We start from the raw sequence: 19,889 nt of genomic DNA, 5'->3' as shown, positions 1-19,889 counted from the left end.
CGGATTAGGTTAACAAGCATGTGACTTATCATGTTAGACATTACTTAATCTACCAAGGTCGGATCATGCACATGATGTATAAAAGTCGGACTATAACTATGAGGGATAAAAGTCGGACCTAACACTTATACAAGTGAAAGTCGGACCAAGTTCATGCTTTAAAACTCGGACATGCCATCATCTTACAAAACTCGGATAAAGGTGGGGGGGGGCTGCCCTGAAACTCGGACCTGGGAGAAACCCCTTTCACAAAGTCGGACCTAAGGGATTGATCACAAAACTCGGATCAAACACAATATATCATATAGGTCGGACTATACTTGTAATAGAAACTCGGACCATATGAAATGTTTAAAAGTCGGACATGGAGCTTACTTATTAAACTCGGACCTCACATATACATGTGGATAAAGTTCGGACACTTCAACATCTTTAAAAAGAAACTCGGTCCTTAGATACTCTCAACAAGGTCGGACCATGTAACATTAATAAAAAGTCGGACCCCCTCTTGTAAATAAAAGTCGGACTTAACCACAAGACTACAAAACTCGGACCTTGAGTCCTCTTGTAAACTCGGACAGGATAACCTTGATAAAACTGACATTGCACAATCATTTAAACTCGGACACTTGTGTTTCTTATTAAACTCGGGTAAGGAACATCAAAATATACTCGGACATGGGTAGGGGAGTTCAAAAACTCGGACTAGTCTTAGTAATAAACTCGGACAAGAGTTTCTTGGATGAAACTCGGGCCATGCTTCATGAATGAAACTCGGATCATAGTTCATGAATGAAACTCGGGCATTTATATGGTAATGAAAGTCGGACTTAAGTGTATCATGAAACCTCGGCCTAAACATTCTATGAAACTCAGACTAATTTATTCAATCCTCGGACTAACATATCAAATCAAACTCAGACAAACATAATCACAATCGTAACAGTTACACACACATACATTCCATCAGTTACGTTCTCATATTCTACGATCTGGAAACCTAGATTTCATTGCATTGCAAACATCAGTTGACATCCAACTATTCTATCATTCACAGGCAACCGATTAAACCACCATTCAATATCATTATCATCACGATCCGAATCAAATCAAGAATTGTAGCGTATTATATGAAGCACTAGGGTTCTTTTATGAGCACTTAATCAACAATCAGGGATTGATAATAATCAAGAAATCAATTAGGGTTTACAAATAGTACAATGATCAATAACAATTACCTTGAATAATTTTAGAGGAAGAGAGGAATCAAACTTGTGATGTCTTGCCAATGATTCGGTGATGATTGCCAGAGAATTGTGAACTACGTGCTTGGATTTTTGTGTGTGTGATTTAGTGAAGAATTAGGGTTAAGTATAATTAACTTTTCACTAATTGCACAATACACCCTGAACTACTTTATTTTACACAATTACACCATCTCATAACCATTCCACAATTTTGCCACCTAGTTCACATATTTGACAAGTCTTTCACAATTAACACATAACCATGCATAATCACACAATACACTTCATTGTGTCAAAACGTTATATTGAATCAAACAACTAAACAACACATAAACGTGCAATAAATGCGTAATAAGAATCTTGGAAATTCAAGTTGTCACATTATCCCCAACTTAAAAGAAATTTCGTCCCGAAATTTGGTACGCACTCACTGAGGAAGCTAGGTAAGTTATATCGTTCACTGGTTTTCCTGGGGTGTCACATCATCCCCCCGTTGATTTGGAATTTCGTCCCGAAATTCAGTAGTAGTAGCTTCAGCCTCAGTAGTGGTTGCATTGGTTTCGAGTAACTGGGGGTACTTTTCTGTCATCTGGTTTTCGCGTTCTCATGTGTACTCTGGGCCACGTTTGGAGTTCCAACGAACTCGAACAAGAGGGATTCTCTTGTGTTTGAGGACCTTCACATCCCGGTCCGTGATTTCAACTGGTTCCTCGACGAACTGCAACCGCTCGTCGATAGTGAGTTCCTTAAAAGGAACTATGAGGGTCTCATCTGACAGGCACTTCTTCAGCTTCGACACATGAAATACATTGTGAACTGCACCGAGTTCAGCTGGTAGGTTCAGTCTGTAGGCTACTGGGCCTATTCTTTCAGTGATTTCGAACGGTCCAACATACCGTGGATTGAGTTTGCCTCGTTTACCAAATCGAACCACACCCTTCCAGGGTGAGACTTTAAGTAAAACCCGGTCCCCGACCTGAAATTCCAATGGCCTCTTACGCTTATCCGCGTAGGCTTTCTGACGGTCGCGAGCTGCCGCCATGCGTTGTCGTATCTGCGCAATCTTTTCTGTGGCGTCCACTACAATCTCTGGACCCGTAATCTGACTATCCCCCACCTCTGCCCAACAGAGAGGTGACCGGCATTTACGTCCGTACAATGCCTCGAATGGAGCGGCTTGAATGCTGGTGTGGTAACTGTTATTGTATGAAAACTCCACTAACGGGAGGTGTTTTTCCCAGCCGTTGCCGAAATCGATAACACACGCTCGAAGCATGTCTTCTAGAGTTTGAATCGTGCGCTCAGACTGCCCATCCGTCTGAGGATGATATGCTGTGCTCATGTCTAAACGAGAGCCAAACGCTTTGTGCATCGCTTGCCATAGCTCTGACGTGAATCGTGCATCCCGATCCGAAATGATAAAGGTTGGCACTCCGTGCCTCGAAACAACTTCTTTCAAGTAGATGTCTGCTAAGATAGAAAACTTATCCGTTTCTTTGATAGCCAAGAAGTGAGCAGACTTTGTGAGTCGATCAACGATCACCCAGATAGTGTCATTCCCGCGCTGGGATCTAGGTAGGCCTGTAACGAAATCCATGGAAATTTCTTCCCATTTCCATTGAGGTATCTTAGGCTGTTGAAGTAGGCCTGCGGGTTTCTGATATTCAACCTTGACTCTCGCACAGGTCAAGCACTTGCCAACATAGGTGGCGATGTGGGCTTTCATACTTGGCCACCAGTATGTGGCTTTGATATCGTGGTACATTTTATCCGACCCTGGGTGTACTGAGTAGCGAGACTTGTGCGCTTCGTCCATCACAAGCTCTCGTAGACCGCCATAAAGTGGAACCCAAATACGCCCCGTTACATAGTAGGCGCCGTCTTCCTTTTGTTCCATTCGTTGCCTCGAGTCGCGTAAAGCTTCAGCTTTGACGTTTTCGGGTTTCAATGCTTCTATCTGAGCAGTTCGTATCTGTGCAGGAAGACTGGACTGAATGGTAAGCTGTAGCGCTCGCACGCGCTTAGGTAGAGTGTCTTTCCGACTGAGGGCGTCGGCCACAACATTGGCCTTGCCTGGATGATACTTGATGGCGCATTCGTAGACGTTCAGTAGTTCAACCCATCTTCGTTGTCGCATGCTCAAATCCTTTTGCTTAAGAATATGCTCGAGACTCCTGTGATCGGTGTAAATCGTGCACCTGGTACCGTACAGGTAGTGCCGCCATATCTTAAGCGCGAAAACAACAGCTCCCAGCTCTAAATCGTGCGTCGTGTAATTCCGTTCGTGAACCTTGAGTTGGCGCGAAGCATAAGCATTGGCCTTGTCGCGCCGCATTAACACACATCCAAAACCCTGGATGGATGCATCAAGTATACTACAAAATCGTCCGTGCCCTCTGGCAATGAGAGAATAGGTGCGCTGCAAAGCCTATCCTTTAAGTACTGAAAAGCGGTTTCCTGGGAATCTCCCCAACGGTAGGTAACACCTTTCTGTGTCAGCAGTGTAAGTGGCTGAGCAGTCTTTGAGAAATCTTTGATAAACCGTCTGTAGTAACCCGCCAAACCTTGTTGAGTTCACGGTAATCAATTTCACATCCTGAAGGTGCCATCCTTCTTTTCACCGATAATTGGTATCCAATAGTTCTTGTAGCTCCCCAAGGCGAAGAGATAGGTCGGATAAATCCCTTATCCAAGATTTCTTGTAGCTGCGTCGATAATTCTTCTGATTCTGGTGGAGCTAAGCGATACGGTGCTCGAGCTATGGGTGCTGCTCCTGGAGCGAGCTCGATTTGAAATTTGTCCTGACGATGAGACGGTAGACCAGGTAAATCTTTAGGAAACACCTGAAAAAAGTCGCGTACAACTAGATGGTCTTCCAACTTCTTTTCTTTCGCTGATGTGTCAGTAACGAGAGCCAAAATTGCGGTGTGGCCCTTCCGCAAACATTTCTGAGCCTTCAAGAAAGAGGTGATGCCAACCACAGCACCACTCTTGTCGCCTTGAACTTCGAGAGGTTCTTGACCAGAACGAGGAATGCGAACAATCTTTTCTTTGCATAGGATTTCTGCTTGCTGTTGCTGCTGGCGATTCCGATTTGCAGGCCGTGGGCTCCTGAATCCTTAGCTTCATGGCCCATCTTGAGACACCTCTGGCAACGTCCCTCGTTGCACTAACCACCGTGGTGTCTGTTGCATTAGTTACACATTGGGTGAATTCCCCGATATCCACCCTGCCCCTGACCACCAGAAGTTGGCTGACTCGGCTCTGGTGATCACTATTCTTGCGCTGCTGCTGTGCTTGAGACTGGACGGTAGCGGAACCCTTGCTGGAATACCCATCCCATTTCCGCTTGTTGTCACTAGGAGTAGCGAGAGTAGCAGAAGTGATAGCGGTAGTAATAGCGCTGATACAACTAGGCAGCCTGTTCTGTTCCACTGCCTGATCCGTGAGGCGATGAGCAAGACGCTGAATGTCTTGGATATTGTCGAGGTTAGCCGATGTAGCATGGCTCTGCGTCTCTGAGGCTAGACCCTTGAGGTACAATTCGATACGCTTGCTTGGAGGGTCCACCGTGGTTGGACACAAGATGGCCAGTTCGTTTGACCATTTCGTATAAGCTTCAATTTCTGACCCCGTCATTTCAAATGGTAAAGCTCCACTTCCAACTTGTGGATGTCATCACGCATGCAATTTTCCCTTTTAATGCGTTCTTTGAATTCGTTCCAGGGGTGGCGTGAGTAGCTGCCAGCCCTAATATCTGAACTTGCACGTTCCACCAGGTTAGCGCGATCCCTTCCAACGTGCTAGTGGCGTACTTGACCCTGCGTGCCTCAGGGCATTCACACATCTCGAATACTGACTCGAGCTTCCCAAATCAATGGAGTAGTCCCATTGCTCCTTCCGTGCCACTGGATGCGTTTGGACGACAGTCCATGAAGTTCTTGAATGTGTAGACAGGTTGCTATGCGTTCTGACCCGTTGCGCGAGAAAGATAGATCAAGGTTAAGCGCGAGAGTTGGGTCACGAGAGTAGGATCTAACATCCTAGGATAGGTCTGGATTAGCAGGTTATACCTCCTGCTTGTGCGGCTGCAAGCGCTGCAGCAACTTTTTCGTTAATGAGAGCCGTCCACTGGGCTTGAGTCATGTTAACACGTCCAGACATGATCGAATAGTAAAGGTAGCATAAGTATGAATGGTTCGCGAGTAGTGCGATGACAGAAAAGTGTAGGCACATAGGTGTTCTCAAGCAATAACAAGTAGTGAGCAAAGTAATGTGAGCATACTACGAGCAAAGTTCTATGCAATTCTAGCATGTAGGCAATAAACATAAACCTTATTACCTAGGATGTCGAGTCTTGCACGTGGAGCGAAGCGTCGTTGTGGATCGTTGAGAGCACTGTTCTGGTTATAGTCTGGTTTTAATAAAAACGTTTTTCCCATATTAAAACCAAGTTCTCTATAACCAATGGCTCTGATACCAATCTGTCACACCCCCAAAATCCACTCGCGGAGTATCACCGCTTGGGAGCGTGACTGACCAGGATCAAGCCACCAATCATACAGAACAATATATATAGTAAAAGTAATTGCTATCAAACCAAACCCAATCCATATGAAAGGTGTTCCAAAAACATAAGTAAGTTATCATTGTTTAGCGGAAGCGTATAAATAAAACCCGTCGTAATAAAGTATCAAGTATCATAAGTGTTTAACAAGATGATCACGATCCAAGCCCACAACGACCAGCTCCTCCCTGTGCAAGCTCCATGTATCTAACGACCTGCAAGGCATGTAACAGAGGATCAACAACTAGTTGAGCGAGTTCATAGAAAGTAAATGCGTAATAGTAAATTCATTTGTAATATGTGGCTCTACTGGGCCGATAGTACGTTCTATTGGTGGGGGCTTCCCATGTTGTATATCCACTAGACTATTCGTAACCATATGTGTTCTTCACAATCCGAGAACAGTAGTAAGTATAAGTTCACGTAGGTCTTACGTAAGTATCCTTCACATCCGAGGATAGTAATTAAGTAATAGTATCCTTCACAACCGAGGATAGTAATATGTATAAGTATCCTTCACAACCGAGGATAGTAGTATGTATAAGTATCCTTCACAACCGAGGATAGTAGTAAGTATAAGTATCCTTCACAACCGAGGATAGTAGTAAGTATATGTGTGCGTAGATTGCACGTATGTGTCCTGCACAACCGAGGACGATGGTATGGTAGTCTAGCGATAGTGTAAGTACAGTTCAATTCAATCTCAATCCTTCAATCCCAATTCCCGTGCCCTGGGAATCCCATGCCTTAGTAAGAGTGTGAACTCACCTTGGTTTGCTCGGTATGCTATGCTCTAGGGTTTATCAGATGTCTAAGTCCGTTACACACGACCTAGGATATGATGCACATGATACGATGTAAGTGTCTGCATCCAATTAGGGTTTGCAAATCATTGACATTCAAGCAGTTGTGTCTTGTGTGTTTATTGTGTACATGATGATATCACATAGAATGTTCGCGCATGCAGAATCATACAGTTGCATTCAGTATCATACGATTATACGCATATAGAGTCATACATTATGTAATCAGTTCATCGTATTCGCATGACATCTATGTCACACAGCGTTTGATAGTTATCATCATGTACCACATAAACAGCTAATCACATTTATGCAGCTTAAGCTTTACAATCAGGGTTGTTCTCAGTCGTTTTAACTCAGTTATTCATCAACAGTCTTAGTAATTTTAATCGTGTTATATCGTTGCTCAGAATTACAGAACTAGCAAGCATAAGAGAGTTTACATACGTAACAGTGTTATCATATCACCAGTATTAACATACAAACAGATAACGAAACTCGGATTAGGTTAACAAGCATGTGACTTATCATGTTAGACATTACTTAATCTACCAAGGTCGGATCATGCACATGATGTATAAAAGTCGGACTATAACTATGAGGGATAAAAGTCGGACCTAACACTTATACAAGTGAAAGTCGGACCAAGTTCATGCTTTAAAACTCGGACATGCCATCATCTTACAAAACTCGGATAAAGGTGGGGGGGGGGGGCTGCCCTGAAACTCGGACCTGGGAGAAACCCCTTTCACAAAGTCGGACCTAAGGGATTGATCACAAAACTCGGATCAAACACAATATATCATATAGGTCGGACTATACTTGTAATAGAAACTCGGACCATATGAAATGTTTAAAAGTCGGACATGGAGCTTACTTATTAAACTCGGACCTCACATATACATGTGGATAAAGTTCGGACACTTCAACATCTTTAAAAAGAAACTCGGTCCTTAGATACTCTCAACAAGGTCGGACCATGTAACATTAATAAAAAGTCGGACCCCCTCTTGTAAATAAAAGTCGGACTTAACCACAAGACTACAAAACTCGGACCTTGAGTCCTCTTGTAAACTCGGACAGGAGAACCTTGATAAAACTGACATTGCACAATCATTTAAACTCGGACACTTGTGTTTCTTATTAAACTCGGGTAAGGAACATCAAAATATACTCGGACATGGGTAGGGGAGTTCAAAAACTCGGACTAGTCTTAGTAATAAACTCGGACAAGAGTTTCTTGGATGAAACTCGGGCCATGCTTCATGAATGAAACTCGGATCATAGTTCATGAATAAAACTCGGGCATTTATATGGTAATGAAAGTCGGACTTAAGTGTATCATGAAACCTCGGCCTAAACATTCTATGAAACTCAGACTAATTTATTCAATCCTCGGACTAACATATCAAATCAAACTCAGACAAACATAATCACAATCGTAACAGTTACACACACATACATTCCATCAGTTACGTTCTCATATTCTACGATCTGGAAACCTAGATTTCATTGCATTGCAAACATCAGTTGACATCCAACTATTCTATCATTCACAGGCAACCGATTAAACCACCATTCAATATCATTATCATCACGATCCGAATCAAATCAAGAATTGTAGCGTATTATATGAAGCACTAGGGTTCTTTTATGAGCACTTAATCAACAATCAGGGATTGATAATAATCAAGAAATCAATTAGGGTTTACAAATAGTACAATGATCAATAACAATTACCTTGAATAATTTTAGAGGAAGAGAGGAATCAAACTTGTGATGTCTTGCCAATGATTCGGTGATGATTGCCAGAGAATTGTGAACTACGTGCTTGGATTTTTGTGTGTGTGATTTAGTGAAGAATTAGGGTTAAGTATAATTAACTTTTCACTAATTGCACAATACACCCTGAACTACTTTATTTTACACAATTACACCATCTCATAACCATTCCACAATTTTGCCACCTAGTTCACATATTTGACAAGTCTTTCACAATTAACACATAACCATGCATAATCACACAATACACTTCATTGTGTCAAAACGTTATATTGAATCAAACAACTAAACAACACATAAACGTGCAATAAATGCGTAATAAGAATCTTGGAAATTCAAGTTGTCACAGATAGTCAAATCACAGGTCCAGAAATGGTAGTTGACGCTACCGAACGAATTGCACAGATACGACAACGCATGGCGGCAGCTCGTGATCGCCAGAAAAGCTACGCTGATAAACGCAGAAGACCGCTCGAATTCCAAGTTGGGGATCGAGTGCTACTCAAAGTCTCACCCTGGAAGGGTGTGGTTCGCTTTGGTAAGCGGGGCAAGCTCAATCCACGGTATGTTGGACCGTTCGAAATCACTGAAAGAATAGGCAAGGTAGCCTACAGACTAAACCTACCAGCTGAACTCGGTGCAGTTCACAACGTATTCCACGTGTCGAATCTGAAGAAGTGTCTGTCAGATGAGACCCTCATAGTTCCTTTTAAGGAACTCACTATCGACGAGCGGTTGCAGTTCGTCGAGGAACCAGTTGAAATCATGGACCGGGATGTCAAGGTCCTCAAGAACACTAGAATACCTCTTGTACGAGTTCGTTGGAACTCCCGTCGTGGCCTAGAGTACACCTGGGAACGAGAAGATCAAATGGAACTCAAGTATCCCCAGTTATTCGAAAACCATGCAACCACTACTTTGGCTGAAGCTACTACTGCAGAATTTCGGGACGAAATTCCAAATCAACGGGGGGATGATGTGACACCCCAGGAAAACCAGTAAACGATACAACTCACCTAGCTTCCTCAGTAACCGCATGCTAAATTTCGGGACGAAATTTCTTTCAAGTTGGGGATAATGTGACAACTCGAGTTTCCAAGATTCTACTTTTGCATTTATTGCACGTTCATTGTTTGTTTAGCTATTTATTTGCACAATTAGTTTGCTATGAAACTGTATACGTTTTGATACAATAAAGTGTTTTGTGATTGTACATGGTTATGTGTTAAGTGTTGTCAAATGTATGAACTTGGTGGTGAAACTGTGAACTATTTTGAGATGGTGTACTTATGTAAAATATGATACTTCGGGATGTATAGAGTAATTAGTGAATCCTAATCATTCTTAACCCTAATCATTCACTAATCACCACACAAAAACCAAAGCACGTACTTTCTCATCCTCTGATCTTCTCTGGCATTCATCATCTTCATCATTGGCACAAGCTATTCATCACTCTTGATTCCACACTCTAACTAGAATCAATTCAAGGTAATTGTTTATTGATTGTTTGATTGTTCTCAATTCTTGATTCTTGTGATTCTTGTAAACCCTAAGTTCTTCATATGATATTCTCTGCCTATTTGATTTATTCTGATTATTGAGAAATGTATAAGGTTGTATGTATGTAGTCAATTGCCTGATGATTTAGATGTATAATATGTCAAAACTATTGATGGTTGATTTGGTTCTGCACTGTGAAAGCATGAATTAGGGTTTTTCTGATTGTATGAAAACGTAACTGTTACAATTACAATGAACTGGAATATTCGTATGTGTTGTTGTCTGAGTTTCTTGTTTGAGGTTATAGTCCGAATTTTAGGTGATGTTGAACCTTGTCCGACCTTTAAACCCTAGAAGAGGGTCCGAGTTTCTTAAAGTGTTGTGGTCCGAGTTTTGACACCACATGAGTGGTCCGAGTTTTGCAAGAGGACTTTTGGTCGGAGTTTCAACCCCTCTCCCCTTGTCCGACCTTGTGAAGGTCCCCCACCCCCTCTGTCCGAGTTTTAAGGTAAGGAAGCCCCACCCTTAGTCCGACTTTTGAAGGGGAAGCCCCCCTTGTTCCTGTCCGAGTTTTATGGCCCCAAACCCCTCCCCTTTTGTCCGAATTTTGTAAATGAAACCCTAGGAGGTCCGAATTTTAAAGGGGGAACATTTGTCAGAGTTTTGTTAAGGCTTCATGGGTCCGAATTTTAAAGGAGGGAACCCTGAGTCCGAATTTCTGGTCCTGGAACATTGTCTGACCTTTTATTGTGTTGTTATGTCCAACCTTTGTGAATTAAACATTATGTTACCTTGATTGCATGCTAATAGTCCGAACTTTACAAGTGCTGTGTGTATCAAAGCTTGCTGTATGATGCTATATATGATTGTATGCTACTGAATGCAACTGTATGTTCCTGTATGTGTGAACAATCTCTTCATATCATTCTGTACACAATGAACACACATAACACAATTGCTTGAATATCAAGGACTTGTAAACCCTACTTGAATGTAACACTTACATCGTATCATGTGCAATGTATCCTAGGTCGTGTGTAACGGACTTAGACATTTAATAAACCCTAGAAGCAATAACATACCGAGCAAACCAAGGTGAGTTCTCACAGCCAAGGCATGGGGTTCCCAGGGTGGGAATGGGATTTGATTATTTACTTGTACTTACCTAGATAATGGAAATTAGTGATATGATCCTCGGGTGAGGAAGGTTATTGATAAGATACTACTAGACTAGTGATACTAATAGAACTGATCTTCGCATACACGCCGGGGTTGGCTGCGATAATATGACTAATCTTCGCACACATGCCTAGGAAGGCTGCAAACTATACACAAAACTTCGCACAGGTGCCGGGTGGCCGCGATACAAATATACCTAGTCTAGAATAGTTGGAAACTTTCTCAAATCTTCGCATACATGCCTAGAGGGCCGCGATTCGAACTAATACGATGCTTGACTTAATGAACGAACACAAGGCTTACTTCCGATGAGCTAGGTCCGCTTGGCGATTTTATATCGCCAAGAAATATTTCCGATGCTGATTTTAGATTGGAAAGCCGGGTGGCCGATGTGTATGCTGAAGGTTCTTGGTTGTGGCCTACTGCTTGGAGGGATATTTTTCCTGTCCTCAATCAGATTGATCATGTTCATTTAGATCCCTTGAAAGTTGACAGATTGTTATGGAAAGATGGTAGTGACTTTAACGAATTTTCTTCTTCTGGTGTTTGGCACTCTCTTCGGCATAGAGAACCGGAAGTGGATTGGTGTAGCATTGTTTGGTTTGCCCAGTGTATCCCTAGACACGCATTCATGATGTGGTTAATTATGAAAGGTAAGCTCCTTACGCAAGATAAAATTCTGCAATGGGATTTATCTAGGAGAAAAAACATGAATATGATGTGCTGTTTATTGTGCTATGAGAACGTTGATTCTCATCCGAACCTATTTTTTGAATGTAAGTACTCAACTCAAGTGTGGCTTAAAGTTAGAGACCGGGTTGGGATGAGTTCTGTTTCGCCGAGATGGACGGATATTGTTCAATGGCTTTGTAATCATGATCATCAAAGAAGGGCCGATACTTATGTGGCTAAACTACTTGTAGCGGCTGCAGCGTATAGTATTTGGCAAGAGAGGAATGCCAAGCTATTTAAAAATCAGTTAAGACCTCCTGAGATGGTTAGTGATGTAATCATAAATATAGTGCGATACAAGTTGATGGGAGCTAAGCTGAAGAATACCATTAGGGTGCGTAACCTTCTTAGAGAATGGGAGATTCAGACGGAAGATAAGGATGACGATGGGGGCTGATTAGTTTTTATTGTTCTTGCTATGTCTAGATTTTTGTCTAGTTGGTTTTCCCTTGTTTTGGTTGTCGTTGGGTCATTTTTGTTTTGCTTGTTTACTTTCATGGGGCATGTCTCATGATTGAACTAGTGTAGACTCTCTACACTACTTGGGTTTTTTGTTGTGAATATATAGAATCACCGGGGTAACCCTTTACCCAAAAAAAACACAAGGCTTACTATACTATTACAATTACTGAACTATAAACTATGAACTCGCTCAACTAGTTGTTGATCCTCTGTTACATGCCTTGCAGGTTGTTAGATACGTGGAGCTTGCACAGGGAGGAGCTGGTCGTTGTGGGCTTGGATCGTGATTGTTTCGTTAAACACTTTATGACATTTCATACTTTATAATGTTGGGTTTTATTTATACGCTTCCGCTAAACGGTGATAACATACTTATGTTTTGAACACCTTTCATATTTGTGGTTGAATGGCATTTACTTTTATATAATAATTACATGTTCAATATGATTGGTGGCTTGATCCTGGTCAGTCACGCTCCCAAGCGGTGATACTCCGCGGGTGGATTTTGGGGTGTGACATTACGTAATTATGGTCGCGTACATTATTATGAAATTCAGTACACAGGAATCTAGTGTGATTTATTTTGTGTAAGAAGCGATAGTGGCAACAATAACGAAATGTGAACAATGTAATGAAGGTACGGTGGACGCACCAATAACACTTTATATACTTGTATATAAGTGTCCCTCTCACATTGCAAGCATGATGTTATTTAAAGTTACTAGAAGTTCAGGACTCTAACCAGTGTTGTTTGATCTTTTCAACTTCATGTTTCAAACTCTCACAAGTTTCCTCTAAAATAAATTTCGGGACGAAATTTCCTGAAGTAAGGGAGACTGTAACACCTGTGTCACTTCAACCATCAAACAAATACCAAACTAATGAAATATTATATTTCGTACTTGGGATTTGTATAAATATGTGTATCATTTGCACATATCAATTCTTGTTCGATTTCGGGCTTTAAATCGCTTTCTAGAATGTTATACGTGCAATGATGAGTAAATATAACCATTTTAATGCGCTCCGGAACAGTGACATAGGCTTAACATACCTTAAATAACCTATACATAACTTAGAAATAAGTTTTGGAAGGTTTGGTGTGCCGAAATCAAGTTTATTCGCTTACAGGGACTAAATTCGACAAACTGCGAAAGTATGTCGATTTGTACTGTAACGAACATTCCGGAACATAATCATAAGTTAAACACACCCTAAATATCATTTACATAGCTTAGAAATAGGTTTTGAGGGGTTCGATGTGCTAAAATAAACTTATTTGATCAATCAGGGATTAAAAGCGTCAAAAAGTGCATAAGTTTGCATTTTCGCGCATATCTTACGTTCTGAATACATCCGGACATCCAAATATTTATGTAATCATTAAAATATTTTATTTTAGTGATTGGCAAGTTCAAAACTAAAGAAGGAATGGACCAAATGTTCGAGGATGGACCGTGGATGATACGAAATGTTCCAATAATTTTGAAACAGTGGTCTGCCTCTACTAAGTTGGAAAAAGAGGAACTTAAATCTATTCCAGTGTGGGTCAAGATGCATGATGTGCCTTTAGCGGCATTTACTGAGGATGGGCTTAGTCTACTTGCATCGAAGATTGGGGTGCCTAAAATGTTGGACTCGTATACTGCCACAATGTGTACTGAATCGTGGGGAAGAAGTAGCTATGCTAGGGCACTCATTGAGGTACAGTCAGGGGCTGATTTAAAGAAGAGTGTTAATGTTGCAATCCCATCGTTGGAGGGTGATGGCCATTCAGTGGCGGAGGTTAAGATTGAGTATGATTGGGAGCCTCTAAGGTGCTCATCTTGCTGTGTTTTCGGGCATGAAGACAGCTCGTGTCCTAAGATTCCTCAGGTAAGTTCGTTTGGGGATACTGAGAAGAGGAATAATGATGAATTTCAGGTCGTGGGTGCCAAAAAGAAGAAAGCTACTACTCCAGGGCTTCATATAAAAAATCAAAAACCTAAGGTAGTCTATCGTCCAGTTGTCAAGCCTAAACTGAATTCGACAGTGAAAAATTCGAATCAGGTTGCAACGTCGAACCCTTTTGATAGTCTTAAAGATGATGATGGTAATCAAGAAGGTACCACGGTGGGTAGAGTGGAGAAGAAACTGTCAAGGGACAGGGAGGAGTCGGATGAAGAAGTGGTTGAGGAAGTCTACAATGAAACTAGTAAATTTATGACATCGGGTTTTCATCATTCCTCTTCATCTTCGAAAGCAGGGGCAAGCACCTCTTCTTCCAAGTTCTCGAATGGATAGGATGTCTGCTTTCCGTCTGAAGGGGCTGCTGTTTTGCGGCTTCTTTATATTTGATGATGGCGGTTGAAGATTCTGGTTGTGTTTTTGCATTTTTGTCTACTAGATGTCGTGTCATGATGTATAGTAGACTAGGTTATGGGGTGATATAGGTCTTTGGTTTTTATTTGTTCTACATATATAGGGCATGTCCTGTATATGAATTAGTGTGGAACACATCCTCACTACTTGTACTTATTTGCGGTTGCATTTTAATAGATTCACCGGGGTAACCCTTTACCCAAAAAAAAATTCCATTTGTCGCGTAATTTGGATCGTTTTTGCGTTCGTTACGACTTCCGTCGTAATTAACCGAACAACGCAACCGTACGACCAAACGAACCGACATCCGAGATGTTTTTGAGCATATTTTAAGTTCCTTATACTTTAGCATCATTTTAAAGCTTTGAAATGGGGTTAACGGGGCTTAAAAGTGCCAAAAATCAAGTTTTACAAGTACATGGACCATTTTTGAATTTTTGACCAGATTCAATGAACCTAATCCAATTTTGAAGTGTTAATGGTTTTTTTTTTGGGTAAGGGGTTACCCCGGTGATTTTATATATTCACAAACAATAAAACAAGTAGTGAGGAGACGTCCACACTAGTTCAAACATGAGACATGCCCCATGTAAGTAAGCCAAACATCCAACAAAAAACAGAACTAAAAACAACTAGACACTTATCTAGAAAAACACACAATCAACTAGCCAATATGAAAGATCAATCAGGTTTGCAGATGGCTTCTCTCTGGCGATTTTGGCGATTTTGGCAGCTCCTCTAAAACCCTAGCTTGTTCTTGATCTTCGTCCCTAATCTTCAATCGATCTGGGTTAGGTATTGGGGTGTTGTCGTTCCTTCTGAGTAGGGTTCTAGACTTCAATCCTGGTTTCTAATCTTTTGAAGTTGTTGTTTAGGGTTTTTTCTTTTCGTTTCGTCTTCTGCTAGGGTTCTGCCGATCGTGCTTAATTGCCGTAGGTTTTGTTCCTCTTGTGTTTTTTCCGCGTTGCATGTTTAATTCTTCTGGTTCTTTTTACTTTCGTATGCATGGAGTATAATCGTGATAACAGTTTAGAGGATCTAGGGTTTCGGTCCTTTTCAGAAAGGATGCATGAGGATGTTTTCATTACGTCAAAGGGTTCAATTAATGTTCAGGATATGCGTCAAAACTCTTCTTCGCTGAACAAACCTGTGCGGATTGATGGGATTCCATTGATACCTCGTCGAGGTGTTGTGCCGAAGGATCCTAAGGTCATCAATGTTATTGATGAACTACAGAAAATCACGGTCCCAGTTCATCCGGATACGAGTGGCTCTAACAGTCAGGAGACGCAACATGGATTTTCTTCAGGACCGATTCAGGAGGAGCCGGTTTCATATGCTGAAAAGCTCATGTCACAGAATCGTAATAAAAGAGAGGTTAATTTCAGGTTTATACAACCAGTGGAACACAAGGGAGGATGCTGACATTGTTATCCCAAAAGAGGTTGTTCAAAGGGTCCAGGATAAGTTTGAAAACGTTCTATACGGCTATTTTTTGGGGAATAGACTTCCGTATCTGGTAGTAGAATACTATGCCAAAAACGTTTGGGCGAAGTTTGGGTTTTCAAAGCTCATGATGAATTCAGCAGGATTTTTTTTCTTCAAGTTTGATTCGAACGAAGGTATGACGAAAGTGCTTGAAGGAGGGCCGTGGTTAATAAGGAAGATGCCTTTATTTCTGAATAAGTGGTCACCGAAAGTTTCTTTAAAAAAAGAAGGTATCAAAACTATTCCTCTTTGGGTTAAATTGCATAATGTTCCGATTGCGGTTTACACAGATGATGGGCTAAGTTTGTTGGCCTCTAAAATTGGTGTCCCTAAAAGGTTGGATTCATATACTGCGGATATGTGTGCGGATAATTGGGGTAGGAGCAGCTATGCTCGGGCTATGATAGAGGTTAATGCTGATAATGATCTTAAGGACTATATAACGCTAGCTATCCCTAAAATGGATGAAGATGGGTATGTTATGGAACGTGTTAAAGTGGAATATGAATGGAAGCCCCTACGTTGTTCTACTTGCTGTTTGTTTGGACATGATGATAAAACGTGTAGTAAGAATGACAAAGGTAAGGCGAAACAGGTTATTGTGGATGACGAGGGTTATGTAATGGATAACAAACGTGTTGCTCGACATGGCTTTCCCCAAAAGAAGCAAAAGGCGAGGTTCGTCTACAAGCCGAAAACAAACAATTCAGGAGCGAGCTCTTCCGGTACCAGTAGTGGGCAACCTTTGGTAAAAATTGCAAACTCGTTTCAGCCCATTTCATTGGATGATGATGATCATCCAAAAAACGAGAGTGTCCCAGAAGTCAATGGTAGTGTTCATACTCAATCTAAGGAGATGGAAACTAAAGAGTCTGAGGAAGTTTTAGAGAAGATACCTACGGAGATGTCCAAGTTTATGGCTGCTAATGTCACGGATTGTCCGTCTGAGGGGGCAAGCACTCCCGGTTCTAATGGTTTAAATGGGTAGTGTTGCAGCTTGGAACATTAGGGGTTTGAATCGTCCCCTGAAACAAAACGAGATTAGAGTTCTTATTGCTGAAAATAATTTAAGTATTTGTGCTATTTTAGAAACTCATGTTAATGTTAGCAATCTCGGAAAGATTTGTAAGGCGGTTTTTCGTAGATGGAGTTGGACGTCGAATGGGGATGTGTGTCAAAGAGGAACTAGAATTATTTTGGGGTGGAATCCGGATGAAGTTGATCTTATGGTTATCTCTCAATCGGACCAGGTTATACACACACAAGTTCGTTACAAAACTGATTCAAAAATGTTCCTATGTTCTTTTGTTTATGCAGAAAATCGATACCAGCAACGTAGAATTCTTTGGGAAAATCTATGTAAGCATAGCTGCTTAGCTCGTAGCCAGCCGTGGGTTGTTCTTGGGGATTTTAACACAGCGCTCAATATGGAAGATTGCCTCTACGGGCCTTCAAATCACACAGTTAGTATGAGGGATTTTTTTGAGTGCGTCAAAGTTGCTGAGCTTATGGATGTTAAAAGCCACGGGTTACATTATACATGGAATCAAAAGCCTAAAGAAGGGATTGGTGTCCTTAAAAAAATAGACCGTATTATGAGCAACATCAGGTTTTTGGATTTATATCCGGATGTGTATGCCGTTTTTCAGCCGGCTCGGGTCTCTGACCATACCCCGTGTGTTCTAAAGTTGCCTTCCATAGCACGAGACAAGCAAAAGCCGTTTAAATTTCCAAACTTTCTAACGTCTAAACCGGAGTTTAGACAGTATGTTGTCGATGAATGGAATAAGGGTGTGCAAGGCTATGCTATGTTTTCCGTTATGAAGAAGTTGAGGAACTTGAAGCCGTGCTTCCGCAAACTCCTTCATCAGCAAGGAAATCTCCATGAGAAGGTTACTAGACTTCGAAGTGAGCTGGATTTAGCACAGCATCATGTTGATATGAACCCGCTAGATATCGAAGCTCGTAACGTGGTGGCCAAGTGTCTCCATGATTTTCAGGTGGCGGCCTATGATGAAGAATGTTTTTTAAAGCAAAAGTCAAAGATTGAGTGGCTTTGTGCAGGTGACTCGAACACTTCATATTTTCACAATGCGGTAAAGAGTCGTAATTCTAGAAATAAAATATGCTGCATTCATGATGTGCATGGGAATCGATTTGAGGGTAAGGATGTCATTACTGCCCTGGTGGATCATTATTCTAATTTTTTGGGTACCGAGGAGAATGTCCTAAGTTTGGATGATGAAGATCTTTTTGTTAATTCCCTTAACCTTGACACGGCCACCCATATGGTTAGACAAGTGACTCGAGAGGAGGTCAAAGCTGCAATGTTTAGCATTGGTGAGAATAAGGCCCCTGGCCCAGATGGGTTTACTTCGGCGTTCTTTAAACATTCTTGGGATATAGTGGGAGATGAGGTAACGTCGGCTATCCTCGATTTTTTTCAGAACGGTAAGCTTTTGAAACAGGTCAACCACACTATTATTGCTTTAGTTCCTAAAAAGGATACTCCTAACTTGGTTATTGACTACCGACCTATATCCTGCTGTAATGTCCTCTTCAAGTGCATAAGTAAAATTATTACAGATAGGATCAAAGGGAGTTTGGAGGGTTTGGTCAGTATAAATCAGTCGGCGTTCGTTCCTGGCAGGAAGATCATAACATTCTTCTCACGCAGGAATTGATGCACAATTACCATCTTAATAGAGGGCCGGCTCGATGTGCATTCAAAATAGATATCCAGAAAGCGTATGATACTGTTAATTGGTCTTTCTTGGAAACTATTCTTAAGCGGTTTGGTTTTCATTGCAAAATGGTTAAATGGATTATGACGTGTGTTACCACGGTTTCATATTCTCTATGTATCAATGGTGAGCTGCATGGTTATTTTACAGGGAAACGAGGTCTTAGACAGGGTGATCCGTTGTCTCCATATCTGTTCACTCTAGTTATGGAGGTTCTGACCCTTCTCCTTCAGAAAGCGGCTTTGCACTCTTCGTTCAAATTTCATGCTAACTGTCCTAAACAAAAGATCATTAGTGTCTCGTTTGCAGACGATTTGTTCATCTTTTCACATGGGGATTGCACTTCGGTGAAACATTTGAAGGATGCGCTTGTCAAATTCACTAACATCTCGGGTCTGGTCCCTAGTCCTTCTAAAAGTACCGTTTTCTTCGGTAATGTTCCTCGTTATGTTAAAGACCAGATTTTGGAGATCATGCCCTTTCAAGAGGGTACACTTCCGGTTCGGTATCTTGGAGTTCCTTTGATTTCTACGAGATTGGCTGCTCGTGACTGTCGTATTCTTGTGGAACGTGTAGAACGGCGAATAGATAATTGGATGTCTAAATCCTTGTCTTTTGCAGGTAGACTTCAGCTTATCAATTCGGTTTTGGCTGCCATATACTCTTATTGGGCCTCGGTTTTTATGCTTCCGCAAGGTGTTATAAAAGATTTGGAGAAGAGGTTACGAACGTTCTTATGGAATGGTGGTTACCAAGGCTCGGCTAGAGCTAAAGTGGCCTGGAAAATTGTGTGCACTCCTAAAGATGAGGGTGGTTTGGGCATTAGAAGCATTACGGATGTAAATAAAGCTCTTTTGACAGCCCATATTTGGAGCATTCTTTCTAATCGTAAGTCGCTTTGGGTTCAATGGATTCATTCTCACAAGTTGCGAGGTAAGAACTTTTGGGATGTTCAATGTAGAGGTAGCGAGAGTTGGGGTTGGAGAAAGCTCCTATCTATCCGAGATAAAGTACGATCGTT

The 19,889-nt window shown here is 41.5% G+C and overlaps 2 protein-coding genes across 2 annotated transcripts; both read left to right on the top strand.

Annotated features, from left to right (window-relative positions):
- Window positions 1-11,790: 11,790 nt before the first annotated feature.
- On the top strand, window positions 11,791-12,210 carry LOC110891228. Its single transcript, XM_022138926.1, has one exon. The coding sequence runs from the start codon at window positions 11,791-11,793 to the stop codon at window positions 12,208-12,210; it is 420 nt and encodes a 139-aa protein (XP_021994618.1).
- Window positions 12,211-13,706: 1,496 nt separating this feature from the next.
- On the top strand, window positions 13,707-14,558 carry LOC110891219. Its single transcript, XM_022138921.1, has one exon. It carries the CDS (start codon window positions 13,707-13,709, stop codon window positions 14,556-14,558), a length of 852 nt encoding a protein of 283 aa, XP_021994613.1.
- The last annotated feature ends 5,331 nt before the right edge of the window (window positions 14,559-19,889 follow it).

Source organism: Helianthus annuus, chromosome 2 (genome assembly GCF_002127325.2).
Source record: "Helianthus annuus cultivar XRQ/B chromosome 2, HanXRQr2.0-SUNRISE, whole genome shotgun sequence".
NCBI lineage: Eukaryota > Viridiplantae > Streptophyta > Magnoliopsida > Asterales > Asteraceae > Helianthus > Helianthus annuus.
The sequence above is the reverse complement of the archived record's forward strand: the minus strand, read 5'-3'. Positions and strand labels throughout refer to the sequence as shown.